General features: G+C 42.8%; 1 protein-coding gene and 1 long non-coding RNA gene across 5 annotated transcripts in view; both read left to right on the top strand.

The window, feature by feature from the left end:
- Window positions 1–23306, top strand: part of uba6 (ubiquitin like modifier activating enzyme 6) — a 66197-nt gene that overhangs the window by 11855 nt on the left and 31036 nt on the right. For all 3 annotated transcript variants that reach the window (XM_055924154.1, XM_055924155.1, XM_055924156.1), the window contains exons 10-21: window positions 1955–2058; window positions 2988–3050; window positions 3158–3234; window positions 4472–4538; window positions 5209–5352; window positions 5875–5942; window positions 6190–6268; window positions 7273–7353; window positions 8093–8170; window positions 8790–8971; window positions 21466–21571; window positions 22362–22451. In XM_055924154.1, the coding sequence (XP_055780129.1) occupies window positions 1955–2058; window positions 2988–3050; window positions 3158–3234; window positions 4472–4538; window positions 5209–5352; window positions 5875–5942; window positions 6190–6268; window positions 7273–7353; window positions 8093–8170; window positions 8790–8971; window positions 21466–21571; window positions 22362–22451 (1139 nt within the window). The remainder of the gene's footprint in view (window positions 1–1954; window positions 2059–2987; window positions 3051–3157; window positions 3235–4471; window positions 4539–5208; window positions 5353–5874; window positions 5943–6189; window positions 6269–7272; window positions 7354–8092; window positions 8171–8789; window positions 8972–21465; window positions 21572–22361; window positions 22452–23306) is intronic.
- Window positions 9369–12597, top strand: LOC129856023 (uncharacterized). Of its 2 annotated transcripts, XR_008759596.1 has the most exons (4): window positions 9369–11641; window positions 12035–12163; window positions 12243–12327; window positions 12407–12597. It is a non-coding gene; the product is annotated as an uncharacterized LOC129856023 (long non-coding RNA). The 2 variants fall into 2 exon arrangements; XR_008759595.1 differs by lacking the exon at window positions 12035–12163 and having other exon boundaries at window positions 9369–11601; window positions 12203–12327.

Here is a 23306-nt window from a genome sequence, read left to right as displayed (position 1 = left end):
TTATGACAGGTCACAGGTACAGATACCACAGGCTTATGACAGGTCACAGGTACTGATACCACAGGCTTATGACAGGTCACAGGTACTGATACCACAGGCTTATGACAGGTCACAGGTACTGATAGGACAGTCTTATGACAGGTCACAGGTACTGATAGAAAAGTCTTATGACAGGTCACAGGTACTGATACCACAGGCTTATGACAGGTCACAGGTACTGATACCACAGGCTTATGACAGGTCACAGGTACTGATACCACAGGCTTATGACAGGTCACAGGTACTGATACCACAGGCTTATGACAGGTCACAGGTACTGATACGATAGGCTTATGACAGGTCACAGGTACTGATACCACAGGCTTATGACAGGTCACAGGTACTGATACCACAGGCTTATGACAGGTCACAGGTACAGATACCACAGGCTTATGACAGGTCACAGGTACTGATACCACAGGCTTATGACAGGTCACAGGTACTGATACCACAGGCTTATGACAGGTCACAGGTACTGATAGGACAGTCTTATGACAGGTCACAGGTACTGATAGAAAAGTCTTATGACAGGTCACAGGTACTGATACCACAGGCTTATGACAGGTCACAGGTACTGATACCACAGGCTTATGACAGGTCACAGGTACTGATACCACAGGCTTATGACAGGTCACAGGTACTGATACCACAGGCTTATGACAGGTCACAGGTACTGATACCACAGGCTTATGACAGGTCACAGGTACTGATACCACAGGCTTATGACAGGTCACAGCTACTGATACCACAGGCTTATGACAGGTCACAGGTACTGATACCACAGGCTTATGACAGGTCACAGGTACTGATACGATAGGCTTATGACAGGTCACAGGTACTGATACGACAGGCTTATGACAGGTCACAGGTACTGATACGATACGCCTATGACAGGTCACAGGTACTGATACGATACGCCTATGACAGGTCACAGGTACTGATACGACACGCCTATGACAGGTCACAGGTACTGATATGACACGCCTATAACAGGTCACAGGTACTGATACGACAGGCTTATGACAGGTCACAGGTACTGATAGGACAGGCTTATGACAGGTCACAGGTACTGATAAGACAGGCCTATGACAGGTCACAGGTACTGATGCGACAAGCTTATGACAGGTCACAGGTACTTATACGACAGGCTTATGACAGGTCACAGGTACTGATAGGACAATCTTATGACAGGTCACAGGTACTGATAGAAAAGTCTTATGACAGGTCACAGGTACTGATACGACAGGCTTATGACAGGTCACAGCTACTGATACGACAGGCTTATGACAGGTCACAGGTACTGATAAGACAGGCTTATGACAGGTCACAGGTACTGATACGATAGGCTTATGACAGGTCACAGGTACTGATACGACAGGCTTATTAGACAGGCTTATGACAGATCACAGGTACTGATATGACAGGCCTATGACAGGTCACAGGTACTGATACGACAGTCTTATGACAGGTCACAGGTACTTATACGACAGGCTTATGACAGGTCACAGGTACTGATACCACAGGCTTATGACAGGTCACAGGTACTTATACGACAGGCTTATGACAGGTCACAGGTACTGATACCACAGGCTTATGACAGGTCACAGGTACTGATACCACAGGCTTATGACAGGTCACAGGTATTGATAGGACAGGCTTATGACAGGCCACAGGTACTGATACCATAGGCCTATGACATGTCACAGCTACTGATATGACAGGCTTATGACAGGTCACAGGTACTGATACAACAGGCCTATGACAGGTCACAGGTACTGATACGACAGTCATATGACAGGTCCCAGGTACTGATAGGACAAGCCTATGACAGGTCACAGGTACTGATACGACAGGCTTATGACAGGTCACAGGTAGGAGAGGGGTATTAACGTTGATAATAATGTGTGTCTGTCAGTCCTCTCTCCCTACAGTTTCACCGTAGGGGACACGTCGTGTCTGCAGCCCTATGCACACGGGGGCTTCTTCCTGCTGGTCAAAACCCCCAGAACATACAGCTTCGTAAGAACACAACCACAACACAAACGCAATACCACGTTCATAAACCACATAACACTTTTAATGGTTTACACTTAAAGGAAAATTCCATCTTTTGGTAATTTTTTTAATTATTAGTCCGCTGTTGATACAGTCCCAAAATGTTTTGCTTGTCAGTAATCAAGTTTTACAGATCTAGTTTCCAGAAAGCATCATACTGCATCGTACTGCGTCATACTGCATCATACTGCGTCATACTGCATCGTACTGCATCGTACTGCATCATACTGCATCATACTGTGTCATACTGCGTCATACTGCATCATACTGTGTCATACTGCGTCATACTGCGTCATACTGCATCATACTGTGTCATACTGCATCATACTGTGTCATACTGCATCATACTGCATCATACTGCATCATACTGGGTCATACTGCATCATACTGCGTCATACTGCGTCATACTGCATCATACTGCGTCATACTGCATCGTACTGCATCGTACTGTGTCGTACTGCGTCATACTGCATCGTACTGCATCATACTGCGTCATACTGCGTCATACTGCATCATACTGCGTCATACTGCATCATACTGGGTCATACTGCATCATACTGTGTCATACTGCGTCATACTGTGTCATACTGTGTCATACTGCCTCATACTGCCTCGTGCTGTGTCGTACTGCGCCATACTGTGTCGTACTGCATCGTACTGCCTTGCTCTGCATCATGCGGTGTCATACTGCGTCGTACTGTGGTACTTTCTGTATTTTTAAAGTTCTATATGTTGAAAAGTTGCTTGCTGATTGTTATGGGGCTGATATCAACAGTGGACTAATGAAACACACACCAAAGACAGTTTGCAGTGGTCTTTTCCTTAAACTTCTCTGTCCGTGTGTCTCTGTCCGTGTGTCTCTGTCCGTGTGTCTCTGTCCGTGTGTTCTTCAGGAGACGATGGAGCAACAACTGTCTGAGCCTCAGGTCCTGACTCCCGACTTCAGCAAACCAGAGGTGAGAGGTCATAGGTCAGCTCCAGTGTGCTGTGTGTTTGATCTGCTGTGTGTTGGAGCCGTCTCTGAGCAGTTTCCTGTTTTGTCCATTGTGAATGTGTCCCTCAGGCCCCGCTGCAGATCCACGCCGCCATGCTGGCTCTCGATGCCTTCCAGGGGCAACACAACAGACTGCCCAATATTGGGTAACACAACCCCTAGTCCATACCCTCTACCCCCTAGTACCTACCCTCTACCCCCTAGTACCTACCCTCTACCCCCTAGTACCTACCCTCTACCCCCTAGTACCTACCCTCTACCCCCTAGTCCCTCCACCTAGCCCCTCCCCCCGGCCCCTAGTCCCTACCCTCTACCCCCTAGTCCCTCCACCTAGCCCCTCCCCCCGGCCCCTAGTCCCCACCCTCTACCCCCTACCCTCTACCCCCTAGTCCCTACCCTCTACCCCCTCGTCCCTACCCCCTACCCTCTACCCCCTAGTCCCTACCCTCTACCCCCTAGTCCCTACCCTCTACCCCCTGGTACCTACCCTCTACTCCCTACCCCCTAGTCCCTGCCCTCTACCCCCTAGTCTCTACCCCCTAGTCCCTACCCCCTACTTCCTGTATAGCTGGTTGGTCCCTAGCCCCTACTTCCTGTATAGCTGGTTGGTCCCTAGCCCCTACTTCCTGTATAGCTGGTTGGTCCCTAGCCCCTACTTCCTGTATAGCTGGTTGGTCCCTAGCCTCTACTTCCTGTATAGCTGGTTGGTCCCTAGCCCCTACTTCCTGTATAGCTGGTTGGTCCCTAGCCCCTACTTCCTGTATAGCTGGTTGGTTCCTAGCCCCTACTTCCTCTATAGCTGGTTGGTCCCTAGCCCCTACTTCCTGTATAGCTGGTTGGTCCCTAGCCTCTACTTCCTGTATAGCTGGTTGGTCCCTAGCCTCTACTTCCTCTATAGCTGGTTGGTCCCTAGCCCCTACTTCCTGTATAGCTGGTTGGTCCCTAGCCTCTACTTCCTGTATAGCTGGTTGGTCCCTAGCCCCTACTTCCTGTATAGCTGGTTGGTCCCTAGCCCCTACTTCCTGTATAGCTGGTTGTTCCCTAGCCCCTACTTCCTCTATAGCTGGTTGGTCCCTAGCCCCTACTTCCTGTATAGCTGGTTGGTCCCTAGCCTTTTAGTTCCTCTATAGCTGGTTGGTCCCTAGCCCCTACTTCCTGTATAGCTGGTTGGTCCCTAGTCTCTACTTCCTGTATAGCTGATTGGTCCCTAGCCCCTACTTCCTCTAGCTGGTTGGTCCCTAGCCCCTACTTCCTGTATAGCTGATTGGTCCCTAGCCCCTACTTCCTGTATAGCTGGTTGGTCCCTAGCCCCTACTTCCTCTAGCTGGTTGGTCCCTAGCCCCTACTTCCTGTATAGCTGCTTGTGATTTGTTGTTTTTCCAGGTGCTGTCAGGATGCGGAGGTTCTGGTCAAACTAACAGAGGAAGTCAACCACACCTTGACAACCAGAGTGAGTGTTTCATCTACACACACTGTTGTACGAATGTGCGCACACACACACTCACACTCGTGACACTCCCGTCCTCCCCTCTCCACTCTCTCCTCTCCACTCTCCCTCCCTCCCTCTCTCATCTTCTCCTCTCCCCTCTCCCTCCCTTTCTCCTCTCCCCTCTCCCATTCTCTCCTCTCTCCCTCCCCTCTCTCCTGTCCCCTCTCTCCTCTCCACTCTCTCCCTCCCTTTCTCCTCTCCACTCTCTCCCTCCCTTTCTCCTCTCCACTCTCTCCCTCCCTTTCTCCTCTCCTCTCTCCTCTCCCCTCCCCTCCCTCTCTCCCTCCCGTCCTCTCTCCTCTCCTCTCTCCCTCCCCTCTCCCTCTCTTTCTCCTCTCCCCTCCCCTCTCTCCTCTCCTCTCTCCTCTCTCCTCTCCCGTCCTCCACTCTCCCGTCCTCCTCCCCTCTCCCCCCTCCCCTCTCTCGCTCCCCTCCCCCCTCCTCCCCTCTCCCCTCTCCCCTCCCTCTCTCCCTCCCTCCCGTCCCCTCCTCCCCTCTCTCCTCTCCCTTCCTCCCCTCTCTCCTCTCCTCTCCCTCTCTCTCATCCCCTCCCTCCCTCCTCTCCCCTCTCCTCCCGTCCCCCCCTCCCTCCTCTCCCCTCTCCTCCCGTCCCCCCCTCTCTCCTCTCCAGGCTCCAGTGAATAGTGAGTTGGTGCGTTGTCTGTCCAGAACGGCTCAGGGTTCTCTCCCTCCGTTGTCCGCGGCGGTGGGGGGCATTGCCAGTCAGGAGGTCCTCAAGGCCCTCACGGGGAAGTTTGCCCCGCTACAGCAATGGGTAGGTCAACCTACTGCTATCCACCTCACAGACTGATCAATACATCTGATTGGTTGGTTGGGTAGGTCAACCTACTGCTATCTACCTCACAGACTGATCAATACATCTGATTGGTTGGTTGGGTAGGTCAACCTACTGCTATCTACCTCACAGACTGATCAATACATCTGATTGGTTGGTTGGGTAGGTCAACCTACTGCTATCCACCTCACAGACTGATCAATACATCTGATTGGTTGGTTGGGTAGATAATACATTTTTCTGGTGTTAGAATTGTAATACTGTACTCTCTCCTCTCTCTCTCTCCCCTCCCCTCTCTCTCTCGCCTCTCTCTCCTCTCGCCCCCCTCTTTCTCCTCTCTCCCCCCTCTCTCTCCTCTCTTCCCTCTCTGCTCTCTTCTCTCTCCCCTCTCTGCTCTCGCTCTCTCTCCTCTCGTCCTCTCCTCTCGCTCTCTCTTCTCTCTCCCCTCTCTCTCTCGCCTCTCTCCTCTCACTCCTCTCCCTCTCTCTCTCCTCTTTCTAGTTCTATCTCGATGCCATAGAGGTAGTGAAACCACTACAGTCTCTATCTGCAGAGGAGTTTAGCCCCAGGTAAAACACACAACCCACACACACACACACACACACACACACACACACACACACACACACACACACACACACACACACACACACACACACACACACACACACACACACACACACACACACACACACACACACACAACGAACACTACAAAGAATGTGAAACACATTCTCACAAAGTGTGTGTCTGTGTGTGTGTGTGTGTGTGTGTGTGTGTGTGTGTGTGTGTGTGTGTGTGTGTGTGTGTGTGTAGGGGTGATCGGTACGACGGGCTGAGGGTCTGCATCGGGGAGACCATGTGTCGGGAACTCCACAAGCTGAGAGTCTTTATGGTGACGACCCACGCTATTACAACCCACAATGTTACCACCCACGCTGTTACCACCCACAATGTTACCACCCACGTTGTTACCACCCACACTGTTACCACCCACAGTGTTACGACCCACAATGGTACCACCCACAATGTTACCACCCACGTTGTTACCACCCACACTGTTACCACCCACAGTGTTACGACCCACATTGTTACGACCCACAATGGTACCACCCACACTGTTACAACCTGCTGTTATGACCCACGCTGTTATGACCCACGCTGTTATGACCCACGCTGTTGCAACCCACACTGTTACAACCCACGCTGTCAAACCCACGATGTTACCACCCCCGCTGTTACAACCCACACTGTTACAACCCACACTGTTACAACCCACGCTGTTACAACCCACACTGTTACAGCCCACGGTATCAAAACCCACGCTGTCACAGCCCGCGCTGTTACGACCCGCGCTGTTACAACCCACACTGTTACGACCCACACTGTTACGACCCACACTGTTACAGCCCACACTGTTACGACCCACACTGTTACAACCCACACTGTTACAGCCCACTGTATCAAAACCCACGCTGTCACAGCCCACGCTGTTACGACCCGCGCTGTTGCAACCCACACTGTTACAGCCCACACTGTTACGACCCACACTGTTACAACCCACAGTGTTAAAGTCCACACTGTTACGACCCACGCTGTTAAAGTCCACACTGTTACGACCCACGCTGTTAAAGTCCACACTGTTACGACCCACACTGTTACAACCCACACTGTTACGACCCACACTGTTACGACCCACGCTGTTACAACCCACACTGTTACGACCCACACTGTTACAACCCACACTGTTACAACCCACACTGTCAATACCCACACTGTGACAACCCACTGCTGTCTCAACCCACACGTATCAGTACACACACTAATACAGGGGTCCCCAAACCTTTTTGGCCTTTGACCCCATTGTACCTGTAGTTGATGACAGTGTGTCTCCTCCAGGTGGGCTGTGGAGCCATTGGCTGTGAGATGCTCAAGAACTTTGCCCTGCTGGGAGTGGGATTGGCCAAGAGCTCAGGAGAGGTAGGGATTGGTTGGTTGATTTTGCGTATTACCTGTTCTCTTCTGTGGTCGCCACGTGTACCTTGACAGACTGATCAGTTCATTGATTGGTTAATTCATTAGTAAAATCATTAGTTAATGTGTGTGTATTACCTGTTCTCTTCTGTGGTCGCCACGTGTGCCTTGACAGACTGATCAGTTCATTGATTGGTTAATTCATTAGTAAAATCATTAGTTAATGTGTGTGTTTGATTAGTCGATTGATTGATGACCTTGTCCCCAGGTGTGTGTTTGATTAGCGGTATTGATTGTTTGATTAGCGGTATTGATTGATTGATTAGCGGTATTGATTGATGACCTTGTCCCCAGGTGTGTGTTTGAATAGCGATATTGATTGATTGATTAGCGGTATTAATTGATTGATTAGTGGTATTGATTGATTGATTAGCGGTATTGATTGATTGATTAGCGGTATTGATCGATTGATTCGCGGTATTGATTGATGACCTTGTCCCCAGGTGTGTGATTGATTAGTGGTATTGATTGATGACCTTGTCCCCAGGTGTGTGTTTGATTAGTGGTATTGATTAGCGGTATTGATTGATTAGCGGTATTGATTGATTAGTGTATTGATTGATGACCTTGTCCCCAGGTGTGTGATTGATTAGCGGTATTGATTGATTGATTAGTGTATTGATTGATGACCTTGTCCCCAGGTGTGTGATTGATTAGCGGTATTGATTGATGACCTTGTCCCCAGGTGTGTGTGACGGACCCAGACCTGATAGAGAAGTCCAACCTCAACAGACAGTTCCTCTTCAGATCTCAGCACATACAGGTCAGACACACACACACACACACACACACACACACACACACACACACACACACACACACACACACACACACACACACACACACACACACACACATACCATCATTATTGATACATTTATTAATCATCATCATCCCTTATATGTTTTGTCCACATCATAATAACTTGTCTGACTTCTCCCTCTGCCCCTCTCTCTCCCCCTCTGCCTCTCTCTCCCTCCCTCTGCCTCTCTCCCTCCCTCTGCCTCTCTCCCTCCCTCTGCCTCTCCCTGACACTCTCTCCCTCCCTCTGCCTCTCTCCCTCCCTCTGCCCCTCTCTCTCCCTCCCTCTGCCCCTCTCTCTCCCTCCCTCTGCCCCTCTCTCTCCCTCCCTCTGCCTCTCTCCCTCCCTCTGCCTCTCCCTGACACTCTCTCCCTCCCTCTGCCTCTCTCCCTTCCTCCCTCCCTCTGCCGTCCCTCTCTCCCTCCCTCTGCCTCGCTCTCTCTCCCTCCCTCCACCTCCCTCCCTCCCTCTCTCCTTGCCTCCCTCCCTCCACCTCCCTTCCTCCCTCCCTCCACCTCCCTCTCTCTCCCTCCCTCTCTCCCTCTGCCCATCCCTCCCTCTCCCTCCCTCGCTCCCTCAGAAACCTAAGAGCACCACAGCAGCAGTAGCGACCTTGGAGATCAACCCAGAGATGCAGGTAGACGCTCACCTCAACAAGGTGTGTCCTGCCACCGAGGGGATCTACAACGACCTGTTCTACTCCCGCCTACACCTGGTTGTCACGGCGCTGGACAATGTAGAGGCTCGCAGATACGTCGACAGGTGAGGGGGGAGGGTTATGGTGATAGTGAATGGTTGTGTGGTATCTATATCAGGTTATGTGATAGTGAATGGTTGTATGGTATCTATATCAGGTTATGGTGATGTGATAGTGAATGGTTGTGTGGTATCTATATCAGGTTATGGTGATAGTGAATGGTTGTGTGGTATCTATATCAGGTTATGGTGATGTGATAGTGAATGGTTGTGTGGTATCTATATCAGGTTATGTGATAGTGAATGGTTGTGTGGTATCTATATCAGGTTATGGTGATGTGATAGTGAATGGTTGTGTGGTATCTATATCAGGTTATGGTGATGTGATAGTGAATGGTTGTGTGGTATCTATATCAGGTTATGGTGATGTGATAGTGAATGGTTGTGTGGTATCCATATCAGGTTATGGTGATGTGATAGTGAATGGTTGTATGGTATCTATATCAGGTTATGGTGATGTGATAGTGAATGGTTGTGTGGTATCTATATCAGGTTATGGTGATGTGATAGTGAATGGTTGTGTGGTATCTATATCAGGTTATGGTGATGTGATAGTGAATGGTTGTGTGGTATCTATATCAGGTTATAGTGATAGTGAATGGTTGTGTGGTATCTATATCAGGTTATGTGATAGTGAATGGTTGTATGGTATCTATATCAGGTTATGGTGATGTGATAGTGAATGGTTGTGTGGTATCTATATCAGGTTATGGTGATGTGATAGTGAATGGTTGTGTGGTATCTATATCAGGTTATGGTGATGTGATAGTGAATGGTTGTATGGTATCTATATCAGGTTATGTGATAGTGAATGGTTGTGTGGTATCTATATCAGGTTATGGTGATGTGATAGTGAATGGTTGTGTGGTATCTATATCAGGTTATGGTGATAGTGAATGGTTGTGTGGTATCTATATCAGGTTATGGTGATAGTGAATGGTTGTATGGTATCTATATCAGGTTATAGTGATAGTGAATGGTTGTGTGGTATCTATATCAGGTTATGGTGATAGTGAATGGTTGTGTGGTATCTATATCAGGTTATGGTGATAGTGAATGGTTGTATGGTATCTATATCAGGTTATGGTGATGTGATAGTGAATGGTTGTGTGGTATCTATATCAGGTTATGGTGATGTGATAGTGAATGGTTGTATGGTATCTATATCAGGTTATGGTGATGTGATAGTGAATGGTTGTATGGTATCTATATCAGGTTATAGTGATAGTGAATGGTTGTGTGGTATCTATATCAGGTTATGGTGATGTGATAGTGAATGGTTGTGTGGTATCTATATCAGGTTATGGTGATAGTGAATGGTTGTATGGTATCTATATCAGGTTATAGTGATGTGATAGTGAATGGTTGTGTGGTATCCATATCAGGTTATGTGATAGTGAATGGTTGTGTGGTATCTATATCAGGTTATAGTGATGTGATAGTGAATGGTTGTGTGGTATCTATATCAGGTTATAGTGATAGTGAATGGTTGTGTGGTATCTATATCAGGTTATAGTGATAGTGAATGGTTGTGTGGTATCTATATCAGGTTATAGTGATAGTGAATGGTTGTATGGTATCTATATCAGGTTATGGTGATGTGATAGTGAATGGTTGTATGGTATCTATATCAGGTTATGGTGATGTGATAGTGAATGGTTGTATGGTATCTATATCAGGTTATGGTGATGTGATAGTGAATGGTTGTGTGGTATCTATATCAGGTTATGGTGATGTGATAGTGAATGGTTGTGTGGTATCTATATCAGGTTATGTGATAGTGAATGGTTGTATGGTATCTATATCAGGTTATGGTGATGTGATAGTGAATGGTTGTATGGTATCTATATCAGGTTATGGTGATGTGATAGTGAATGGTTGTGTGGTATCTATATCAGGTTATGGTGATGTGATAGTGAATGGTTGTGTGGTATCGATATCAGGTTATAGTGATAGTGAATGGTTGTGTGGTATCTATATCAGGTTATGGTGATGTGATAGTGAATGGTTGTGTGGTATCTATATCAGGTTATGGTGATGTGATAGTGAATGGTTGTGTGGTATCTATATCAGGTTATGGTGATGTGATAGTGAATGGTTGTGTGGTATCTATATCAGGTTATGGTGATGTGATAGTGAATGGTTGTGTGGTATCTATATCAGGTTATGGTGATAGTGAATGGTTGTATGGTATCTATATCAGGTTATGGTGATGTGATAGTGAATGGTTGTGTGGTATCTATATCGGGTTATGTGATAGTGAATGGTTGTATGGTATCTATATCAGGTTATGGTGATGTGATAGTGAATGGTTGTGTGGTATCTATATCAGGTTATGGTGATGTGATAGTGAATGGTTGTGTGGTATCTATATCAGGTTATGGTGATGTGATAGTGAATGGTTGTGTGGTATCTATATCAGGTTATGGTGATGTGATAGTGAATGGTTGTGTGGTATCTATATCAGGTTATGGTGATAGTGAATGGTTGTATGGTATCTATATCAGGTTATGTGATAGTGAATGGTTGTATGGTATCTATATCAGGTTATGGTGATGTGATAGTGAATGGTTGTGTGGTATCTATATCAGGTTATGGTGATGTGATAGTGAATGGTTGTGTGGTATCTATATCAGGTTATGGTGATAGTGAATGGTTGTATGGTATCTATATCAGGTTATAGATGTGATAGTGAATGGTTGTGTGGTATCTATATCAGGTTATGGTGATGTGATAGTGAATGGTTGTCTGGTATCTATATCAGGTTATGGTGATGTGATAGTGAATGGTTGTATGGTATATATATCAGGTTATGGTGATGTGATAGTGAATGGTTGTATGGTATCTATATCAGGTTATAGTGATAGTGAATGGTTGTGTGCTATCTATATCAGGTTATAGTGATGTGATAGTGAATGGTTGTATGGTATCTATATCAGGTTATGGTGATAGTGAATGGTTGTGTGGTATCTATATTAGGTTATAGTGATGTGATAGTGAATGGTTGTATGGTATCTATATCAGGTTATGGTGATGTGATAGTGAATGGTTGTGTGGTATCTATATCAGGTGATGTGATAGTGAATGGTTGTGTGGTATCTATATCAGGTTATAGTGATGTGATAGTGAATGGTTGTGTGGTATCTATATCAGGTTATGGTGATGTGATAGTGAATGGTTGTGTGGTATCTATATCAGGTTATAGTGATGTGAATGGTTGTATGGTATCTATATCAGGTTATGGTGATAGTGAATGGTTGTGTGGTATCTATATCAGGTTATAGTGATAGTGAATGGTTGTATGGTATCTATATCAGGTTATGGTGATGTGATAGTGAATGGTTGTGTGGTATCTATATCAGGTTATAGTGATGTGAATGGTTGTATGGTATCTATATCAGGTTATGGTGATAGTGAATGGTTGTGTGGTATCTATATCAGGTTATAGTGATAGTGAATGGTTGTGTGGTATCTATATCAGGTTATGGTGATGTGATAGTGAATGGTTGTGTGGTATCTATATCAGGTTATGGTGATGTGATAGTGAATGGTTGTGTGGTATCTATATCAGGTGATAGTGATAGTGAATGGTTGTGTGGTATCTATATCAGGTTATGGTGATAGTGAATGGTTGTGTGGTATCTATATCAGGTTATGGTGATTAGTGAATGGTTGTGTGGTATCTATATCAGGTTATGGTGATGTGATAGTGAATGGTTGTATGGTATCTATATCAGGTTATAGTGATGTGATAGTGAATGGTTGTGTGGTATCTATATCAGGTTATGGTGATGTGATAGTGAATGGTTGTATGGTATCTATATCAGGTTATAGTGATGTGATAGTGAATGGTTGTGTGGTATCTATATCAGGTTATGGTGATGTGATAGTGAATGGTTGTGTGGTATCTATATCAGGTTATAGTGATGTGATAGTGAATGGTTGTGTGGTATATATATCAGGTGATGTGATAGTGAATGGTTGTATGGTATCTATATCAGGTTATGTGATAGTGAATGGTTGTATGGTATCTATATCAGGTTATGGTGATTGTGAATGGTTGTGTGGTATCTATATCAGGTTATGGTGATGTGATAGTGAATGGTTGTGTGGTATCTATATCAGGTTATGTGATAGTGAATGGTTGTGTGGTATCTATATCAGGTTATGGTGATGTGATAGTGAATGGTTGTGTGGTATCTATATCAGGTTATGTGATAGTGAATGGTTGTGTGGTATCTATATCAGGTTATAGTGATGTGATAGTGAATGGTTGTATGGTATCTATATCAGGTTATGGTGATGTGATAGTGAATGGTTGTATGGTATCTATATCAGGTTATGGTGATATGATAGTGAATGATTGTATGGTATCTATATCAGGTTATGGTGATGTGATAGTGAATGATTGTATGGTATCTATATCAGGTTATGGTGATGTGTTAGTGAATGGTTACGTGGTATCTATATCAGGTTATGGTGATAGTGAATGGTTGTATGGTATCTATATCAGGTTATAGTGATGTGATAGTGAATGGTTGTGTGGTATCTATATCAGGTTATAGTGATGTGATAGTGAATGGTTGTATGGTATCTATATCAGGTTATAGTGATAGTGAATGGTTGTGTGGTATCTATATCAGGTTATGGTGATGTGATAGTGAATGGTTGTGTGGTATCTATATCAGGTTATGGTGATAGTGAATGGTTGTATGGTATCTATATCAGGTTGTGGTGATAGTGAATGGTTGTGTGGTATCTATATCAGGTTATGGTGATGTGATAGTGAATGGTTGTATGGTATCTATATCAGGTTATGGTGATATGATAGTGAATGATTGTATGGTATCTATATCAGGTTATGGTGATGTGATAGTGAATGGTTGTGTGGTATCTATATCAGGTTATGGTGATAGTGAATGGTTGTATGGTATCTATATCAGGTTATGGTGATAGTGAATGGTTGTGTGGTATCTATATCAGGTTATAGTGATGTGATAGTGAATGGTTGTATGGTATCTATATCAGGTTATAGTGATGTGATAGTGAATGGTTGTGTGGAATCTATTTCAGGTTATGGTGATAGTGAATGGTTGTGTGGTATCTATATCAGGTTATGGTGATAGTGAATGGTTGTGTGGTATCTATATTAGGTTATGTGATAGTGAATGGTTGTATGGTATCTATATCAGGTTATGTGATAGTGAATGGTTGTGTGGTATCTATATCAGGTTATGGTGATAGTGAATGGTTGTGTGGTATCTATATCAGGTTATGGTGATGTGATAGTGAATGGTTGTATGGTATCTATATCAGGTTATGGTGATAGTGAATGGTTGTGTGGTATCTATATCAGGTTATAGTGATGTGATAGTGAATGGTTGTGTGGTATCTATATCAGGTTATGGTGATAGTGAATGGTTGTGTGGTATCTATATCAGGTTATGGTGATGTGATAGTGAATGGTTGTATGGTATCTATATCAGGTTATGGTGATAGTGAATGGTTGTGTGGTATCTATATCAGGTTATGGTGATGTGATAGTGAATGGTTGTGTGGTATCTATATCAGGTTATAGTGATGTGATAGTGAATGGTTGTATGGTATCTATATCAGGTTATAGTGATGTGATAGTGAATGGTTGTGTGGTATCTATATCAGGTTATGGTGATGTGATAGTGAATGGTTGTATGGTATCTATATCAGGTTATGGTGATGTGATAGTGAATGGTTGTGTGGTATCTATATCAGGTTATGGTGATAGTGAATGGTTGTATGGTATCTATATCAGGTTATGGTGATGTGATAGTGAATGGTTGTATGGTATCTATATCAGGTTATAGTGATGTGATAGTGAATTGTTGTGTGGTATCTATATCAGGTTATGGTGATGTGATAGTGAATGGTTGTATGGTATCTATATCAGGTTATGGTGATGTGATAGTGAATGGTTGTGTGGTATCTATATCAGGTTATGGTGATGTGATAGTGAATGGTTGTATGGTATCTATATCAGGTTATGGTGATGTGATAGTGAATGGTTGTGTGGTATCTATATCAGGTTATGGTGATGTGATAGTGAATGGTTGTATGGTATCTATATCAGGTTATAGTGATGTGATAGTGAATGGTTGTGTGGTATCTATATCAGGTTATGGTGATGTGATAGTGAATGGTTGTATGGTATCTATATCAGGTTATAGTGATGTGATAGTGAATGGTTGTGTGGTATCTATATCAGGTTATGGTGATGTGATAGTGAATGGTTGTGTGGTATCTATATCAGGTTATAGTGATGTGATAGTGAATGGTTGTGTGGTATCTATATCAGGTGATGTGATAGTGAATGGTTGTATGGTATCTATATCAGGTTATGTGATAGTGAATGGTTGTATGGTATCTATATCAGGTTATGGTGATAGTGAATGGTTGTGTGGTATCTATATCAGGTTATGGTGATGTGATAGTGAATGGTTGTGTGGTATCTATATCAGGTTATGTGATAGTGAATGGTTGTGTGGTATCTATATCAGGTTATGGTGATGTGATAGTGAATGGTTGTGTGGTATCTATATCAGGTTATGTGATAGTGAATGGTTGTGTGGTATCTATATCAGGTTATAGTGATGTGATAGTGAATGGTTGTATGGTATCTATATCAGGTTATGGTGATGTGATAGTGAATGGTTGTATGGTATCTATATCAGGTTATGGTGATATGATAGTGAATGATTGTATGGTATCTATATCAGGTTATGGTGATGTGATAGTGAATGATTGTATGGTATCTATATCAGGTTATGGTGATGTGATAGTGAATGGTTGTGTGGTATCTATATCAGGTTATGGTGATAGTGAATGGTTGTATGGTATCTATATCAGGTTATAGTGATGTGATAGTGAATGGTTGTGTGGTATCTATATCAGGTTATAGTGATGTGATAGTGAATGGTTGTATGGTATCTATATCAGGTTATAGTGATAGTGAATGGTTGTGTGGTATCTATATCAGGTTATGGTGATGTGATAGTGAATGGTTGTGTGGTATCTATATCAGGTTATGGTGATAGTGAATGGTTGTATGGTATCTATATCAGGTTGTGGTGATAGTGAATGGTTGTGTGGTATCTATATCAGGTTATGGTGATGTGATAGTGAATGGTTGTATGGTATCTATATCAGGTTATGGTGATATGATAGTGAATGATTGTATGGTATCTATATCAGGTTATGGTGATGTGATAGTGAATGGTTGTGTGGTATCTATATCAGGTTATGGTGATAGTGAATGGTTGTATGGTATCTATATCAGGTTATGGTGATAGTGAATGGTTGTGTGGTATCTATATCAGGTTATAGTGATGTGATAGTGAATGGTTGTATGGTATCTATATCAGGTTATAGTGATGTGATAGTGAATGGTTGTGTGGTATCTATATCAGGTTATGGTGATAGTGAATGGTTGTGTGGTATCTATATCAGGTTATGGTGATAGTGAATGGTTGTGTGGTATCTATATCAGGTTATGGTGATAGTGAATGGTTGTGTGGTATCTATATTAGGTTATGTGATAGTGAATGGTTGTATGGTATCTATATCAGGTTATGTGATAGTGAATGGTTGTGTGGTATCTATATCAGGTTATGGTGATAGTGAATGGTTGTGTGGTATCTATATCAGGTTATGGTGATGTGATAGTGAATGGTTGTATGGTATCTATATCAGGTTATGGTGATAGTGAATGGTTGTGTGGTATCTATATCAGGTTATAGTGATAGTGAATGGTTGTATGGTATCTATATCAGGTTATGGTGATGTGATAGTGAATGGTTGTGTGGTATCTATATCAGGTTATGGTGATGTGATAGTGAATGGTTGTGTGGTATCTATATCAGGTTATGGTGATGTGATAGTGAATGGTTGTGTGGTATCTATATCAGGTTATGTGATAGTGAATGGTTGTGTGGTATCTATATCAGGTTATGGTGATAGTGAATGGTTGTATGGTATCTATATCAGGTTATGGTGATGTGATAGTGAATGGTTGTGTGGTATCTATATCAGGTTATGGTGATGTGATAGTGAATGGTTGTGTGGTATCTATATCAGGTTATAGTGATAGTGAATGGTTGTGTGGTATCTATATCGGGTTATGGTGATGTGATAGTGAATGGTTGTGTGGTATCTATATCAGGTTATGTGATAGTGAATGGTTGTATGGTATCTATATCAGGTTATGTGATAGTGAATGGTTGTGTGGTATCTATATCAGGTTATGGTGATAGTGAATGGTTGTGTGGTATCTATATCAGGTTATGTGATAGTGAATGGTTGTATGGTATCTATATCAGGTTATGGTGATAGTGAATGGTTGTATGGTATCTATATCAGGTTATGTGATAGTGAATGGTTGTGTGGTATCTATATCAGGTTATAGTGATAGTGAATGGTTGTATGGTATCTATATCAGGTTATGGTGATGTGATAGTGAATGGTTGTATGGTATCTATATCAGGTTATGGTGATAGTGAATGGTTGTGTGGTATCTATATCAGGTTATGTGATAGTGAATGGTTGTGTGGTATCTATATCAGGTTATGGTGATGTGATAGTGAATGGTTGTATGGTATCTATATCAGGTTATAGTGATAGTGAATGGTTGTGTGGTATCTATATCAGGTGATAGTGATAGTGAATGGTTGTGTGGTATCTATATCAGGTTATGGTGATAGTGAATGGTTGTGTGGTATCTATATCAGGTTATGGTGATAGTGAATGGTTGTATGGTATCTATATCAGGTTATAGTGATGTGATAGTGAATGGTTGTATGGTATCTATATCAGGTTATGGTGATAGTGAATGGTTGTGTGGTATCTATATCAGGTTATGGTGATGTGATAGTGAATGGTTGTATGGTATCTATATCAGGTTATGGTGATAGTGAATGGTTGTATGGTATCTATATCAGGTTATGGTGATAGTGAATGGTTGTATGGTATCTATATCAGGTTATGTGATAGTGAATGGTTGTGTGGTATCTATATCAGGTTATGTGATAGTGAATGGTTGTATGGTATCTATATCAGGTTATGGTGATGTGATAGTGAATGGTTGTGTGGTATCTATATCAGGTTATGGTGATGTGATAGTGAATGGTTGTATGGTATCTATATCAGGTTATGGTGATGTGATAGTGAATGGTTGTGTGGTATCTATATCAGGTTATGGTGATGTGATAGTGAATGATTGTATGGTATCTATATCAGGTTATGGTGATGTGATAGTGAATGGTTGTATGGTATCTATATCAGGTTATAGTGATAGTGAATGGTTGTATGGTATCTATATCAGGTTATGGTGATGTGATAGTGAATGGTTGTGTGGTATCTATATCAGGTTATGGTGATGTGATAGTGAATGGTTGTGTGGTATCTATATCAGGTTATGTGATAGTGAATGGTTGTGTGGTATCTATATCAGGTTATAGTGATGTGATAGTGAATGGTTGTGTGGTATCTATATCAGGTTATAGTGATGTGATAGTGAATGGTTGTGTGGTATCTATATCAGGTTATAGTGATGTGATAGTGAATGGTTGTGTGGTATCTATATCAGGTTATAGTGATGTGATAGTGAATGGTTGTATGGTATCTATATCAGGTTATGGTGATAGTGAATGGTTGTGTGGTATCTATATCAGGCTATAGTGATGTGATAGTGAATGGTTGTATGGTATCTATATCAGGTTATAGTGATGTGATAGTGAATGGTTGTATGGTATCTATATCAGGTTATAGTGATGTGATAGTGAATGGTTGTATGGTATCTATATCAGGTTATAGTGATGTGATAGTGAATGGTTGTATGGTATCTATATCAGGTTATGGTGATAGTGAATGGTTGTATGGTATCTATATCAGGTTATAGTGATGTGATAGTGAATGGTTGTATGGTATCTATATCAGGTTATGGTGATGTGATAGTGAATGGTTGTATGGTATCTATATCAGGTTATAGTGATGTGATAGTGAATGGTTGTATGGTATCTAAATCAGGTTATGGTGATGTGATAGTGAATGGTTGTGTGGTATCTATATCAGGTTATGGTGATGTGATAGTGAATGGTTGTGTGGTATCTATATCAGGTTATGGTGATGTAATAGTGAATGGTTGTGTGGTATCTATATCAGGTTATAGTGATGTGATAGTGAATGGTTGTGTGGTATCTATATCAGGTTATGGTGATGTGATAGTGAATGGTTGTATGGTATCTATATCAGGTTATGGTGATGTGATAGTGAATGGTTGTGTGGTATCTATATCAGGTTATGGTGATGTGATAGTGAATGATTGTATGGTATCTATATCAGGTTATAGTGATAGTGAATGGTTGTATGGTATCTATATCAGGTTATAGTGATGTGATAGTGAATGGTTGTATGGTATCTATATCAGGTTATAGTGATGTGATAGTGAATGGTTGTATGGTATCTATATCAGGTTATGGTGATGTGATAGTGAATGGTTGTGTGGTATCTATATCAGGTTATAGTGACGTGATAGTGAATGGTTGTGTGGTATCTATATCAGGTTATGGTGATGTGATAGTGAATGGTTGTATGGTATCTATATCAGGTTATAGTGATAGTGAATGGTTGTGTAGTATCTATATCAGGTTATGGTGATGTGATAGTGAATGGTTGTGTGGTATCTATATCAGGTTATGGTGATGTGATAGTGAATGGTTGTGTGGTATCTATATCAGGTTATGGTGATAGTGAATGGTTGTATGGTATCTATATCAGGTTATGGTGATAGTGAATGGTTGTGTGGTATCTATATCAGGTTATAGTGATAGTGAATGGTTGTATGGTATCTATATCAGGTTATGGTGATGTGATATTGAATGGTTGTGTGGTATCTATATCAGGTTATGGTGATGTGATAGTGAATGGTTGTGTGGTATCTATATCAGGTTATGTGATAGTGAATGGTTGTATGGTATCTATATCAGGTTATGGTGATAGTGAATGGTTGTATGGTATCTATATCAGGTTATGTGATAGTGAATGGTTGTGTGGTATCTATATCAGGTTATGGTGATGTGATAGTGAATGGTTGTGTGGTATCTATATCAGGTTATGGTGATGTGATAGTGAATGGTTGTGTGGTATCTATATCAGGTTATGTGATAGTGAATGGTTGTGTGGTATCTATATCAGGTTATGGTGATGTGATAGTGAATGGTTGTGTGGTATCTATATCAGGTTATGGTGATGTGATAGTGAATGGTTGTGTGGTATCTATATCAGGTTATGGTGATGTGATAGTGAATGGTTGTATGGTATCTATATCAGGTTATGGTGATGTGATAGTGAATGGTTGTGTGGTATCTATATCAGGTTATGGTGATGTGATAGTGAATGGTTGTGTGGTATCTATATCAGGTTATAGTGATAGTGAATGGTTGTGTGGTATCTATATCAGGTTATGGTGATGTGATAGTGAATGGTTGTGTGGTATCTATATCAGGTTATGGTGATAGTGAATGGTTGTGTGGTATCTATATCAGGTTATGGTGATAGTGAATGGTTGTATGGTATCTATATCAGGTTATGGTGATGTGATAGTGAATGGTTGTGTGGTATCTATATCAGGTTATGGTGATGTGATAGTGAATGGTTGTGTGGTATCTATATCAGGTTATGTGATAGTGAATGGTTGTATGGTATCTATATCAGGTTATGTGATAGTGAATGGTTGTGTGGTATCTATATCAGGTTATGGTGATGTGATAGTGAATGGTTGTGTGGTATCTATATCAGGTTATGTGATAGTGAATGGTTGTGTGGTATCTATATCAGGTTATGGTGATGTGATAGTGAATGGTTGTGTGGTATCTATATCAGGTTATGGTGATGTGATAGTGAATGGTTGTGTGGTATCTATATCAGGTTATGGTGATGTGATAGTGAATGGTTGTATGGTATCTATATCAGGTTATGGTGATGTGATAGTGAATGGTTGTGTGGTATCTATATCAGGTTATGGTGATGTGATAGTGAATGGTTGTGTGGTATCTATATCAGGTTATGGTGATGTGATAGTGAATGGTTGTGTGGTATCTATATCAGGTTATGGTGATAGTGAATGGTTGTATGGTATCTATATCAGGTTATGGTGATAGTGAATGGTTGTATGGTATCTATATCAGGTTATGTGATAGTGAATGGTTGTATGGTATCTATATCAGGTTATAGTGATGTGATAGTGAATGGTTGTATGGTATCTATATCAGGTGATGTGATAGTGAATGGTTGTGTGTCATTGCAGAATAGTTGTGGTATGTTGGTATATTGTTGTTGAGTAACTCCACATCAGGGGTAAATCATGTTTTCTTTATTGAATTGAGGGGGGGAGGGGATAAACTGGGATTATTAATCAACACTAATTGATCATGTGTAATGTTTTGCCTCTCTCCGATTGGTTTTCCCCACAGCCGCAGTGTATCCAATCAGAAGGCTCTTCTGGATTCCGGTACCATGGGAACCAAAGGACACACGGAGATCATCGTGCCCAACCTGACCGAGTCTTACAACAGCCATGTACGTACCGTCTGTCTGTCTGCCTGCCTGCCTGTCTGCATCTCTGTCTGCCTGCCTGCCTGTCTGCATCTCTGTCTGCCTGCCTGCCTGTCTGCATCTCTGTCTGTCTGCCTGCCTGTCTGCATCTCTGTCTGCCTGCCTGCCTGTCTGCATCTCTGTCTGCCTGCCTGCCTGTCTCTGTCTGCCTGTCTGTCTCTGTCTGCCTGTCTGTCTTTGTCTGCCTGTCTGTCTGTCTGTCTGTCTGTCTGTCTGTCTCTGTCTGCCTGTCTGTCTGCATCTCTGTCTGTCTGCCTGTCTGTCTGCCTCTCTGTCTGCCTGTCTGTCTGCATCTCTGTCTGCCTGTCTGTCTGCCTGTCTGTCTGCATCTATGTCTGTCTGTCTGCCTGTCTGTGTGCCTGCCTGTCTGTCTGTCTGTCTGTCTCTCTGTCTCTCTCTCTCAATGGTTGTACCAGCCATGTACGTACTGTCTGTCTGCCTGTCTGTCTGCCTGTCTGTCTGCCTGTCTGTCTGCCTCTCTGTCTGCCTCTCTGTCTGCCTGTCTGTCTGCCTGTCTGTCTGCATCTATGTCTGTCTGTCTGCCTGTCTGCCTGTCTGTGTGCCTGCCTGTCTCTCTGTCTCTCTGTCTCTCTCTCTCAATGGTCGTACCAGCCATGTACGTACCGCCTGTCTGTCTGTCTGCCTGCCTGTCTGTCTGCCTGCCTCTGTCTCTCTGTCTCTCTCAATGGTCGTACCAGCCATGTATAACCAGATGCCTGTGTTTTTGAATGTCCATATCTTTGTGTATTGACAGAGGGACCCACCAGAAGAGGAGATTCCGTTCTGCACCCTCAAGTCTTTCCCTGCTGTCATAGAACACACCATCCAATGGGCAAGGGACAAGGTGATAGAACTAATCTAACTGGTTGTTATAGAACACATCATCCAATGGGCAAGGGACAAGGTGATAGAACTAATCTAACTGGTTGTTATAGAACACATCATCCAATGGGCAAGGGACAAGGTGATAGGACTAATCTAACTGGTTATTATAGAACAAGCCACCCAATGGGCAAGGGACAAGGTGATAGATTAGCCCTAACTGGTTATTATAGAATGCACCATCCAATGGGCAAGGGACAAGTTGATAGGACTAATCTAACTGGTTATTATAGAACACACCATCCAATGGGCAAGGGACAAGGTGATAGGACTAATCTAACTGGTTATTATAGAACGCACCATCCAATGGGCAAGGGACAAGGTGATAGGACTAATCTAACTGGTTATTATAGAACACACCATCCAATGGGCAAGGGACAAGGTGATAGGACTAATCTAACTGGTTGTTATAGAACACACCATCCAATGGGCAAGGGACAAGGTGATAGAACTAATCTAACTGGTTATTATAGAACGCACCATCCAATGGGCAAGGGACAAGGTGATAGGACTAATCTAACTGGTTGTTATAGAACACACCATCCAATGGGCAAGGGACAAGGTGATAGAACTAATCTAACTGGTTATTATAGAACACACCATCCAATGGGCAAGGGACAAGGTGATAGGACTAATCTAACTGGTTATTATAGAACGCACCATCCAATGGGGAAGGGACAAGGTGATAGGACTAATCTAACTGGTTATTATAGAACGCACCATCCAATGGGGAAGGGACAAGGTGATAGGACTAATCTAACTGGTTATTATAGAACGCACCATCCAATGGGGAAGGGATAAGGTGATAGATTAGTCC

This window comes from Salvelinus fontinalis, chromosome 5 (assembly GCF_029448725.1).
Source record: "Salvelinus fontinalis isolate EN_2023a chromosome 5, ASM2944872v1, whole genome shotgun sequence".
NCBI lineage: Eukaryota > Metazoa > Chordata > Actinopteri > Salmoniformes > Salmonidae > Salvelinus > Salvelinus fontinalis.
Note: the sequence above shows the minus strand (reverse complement) of the source record. Positions and strands in the feature narration are given on the sequence as shown.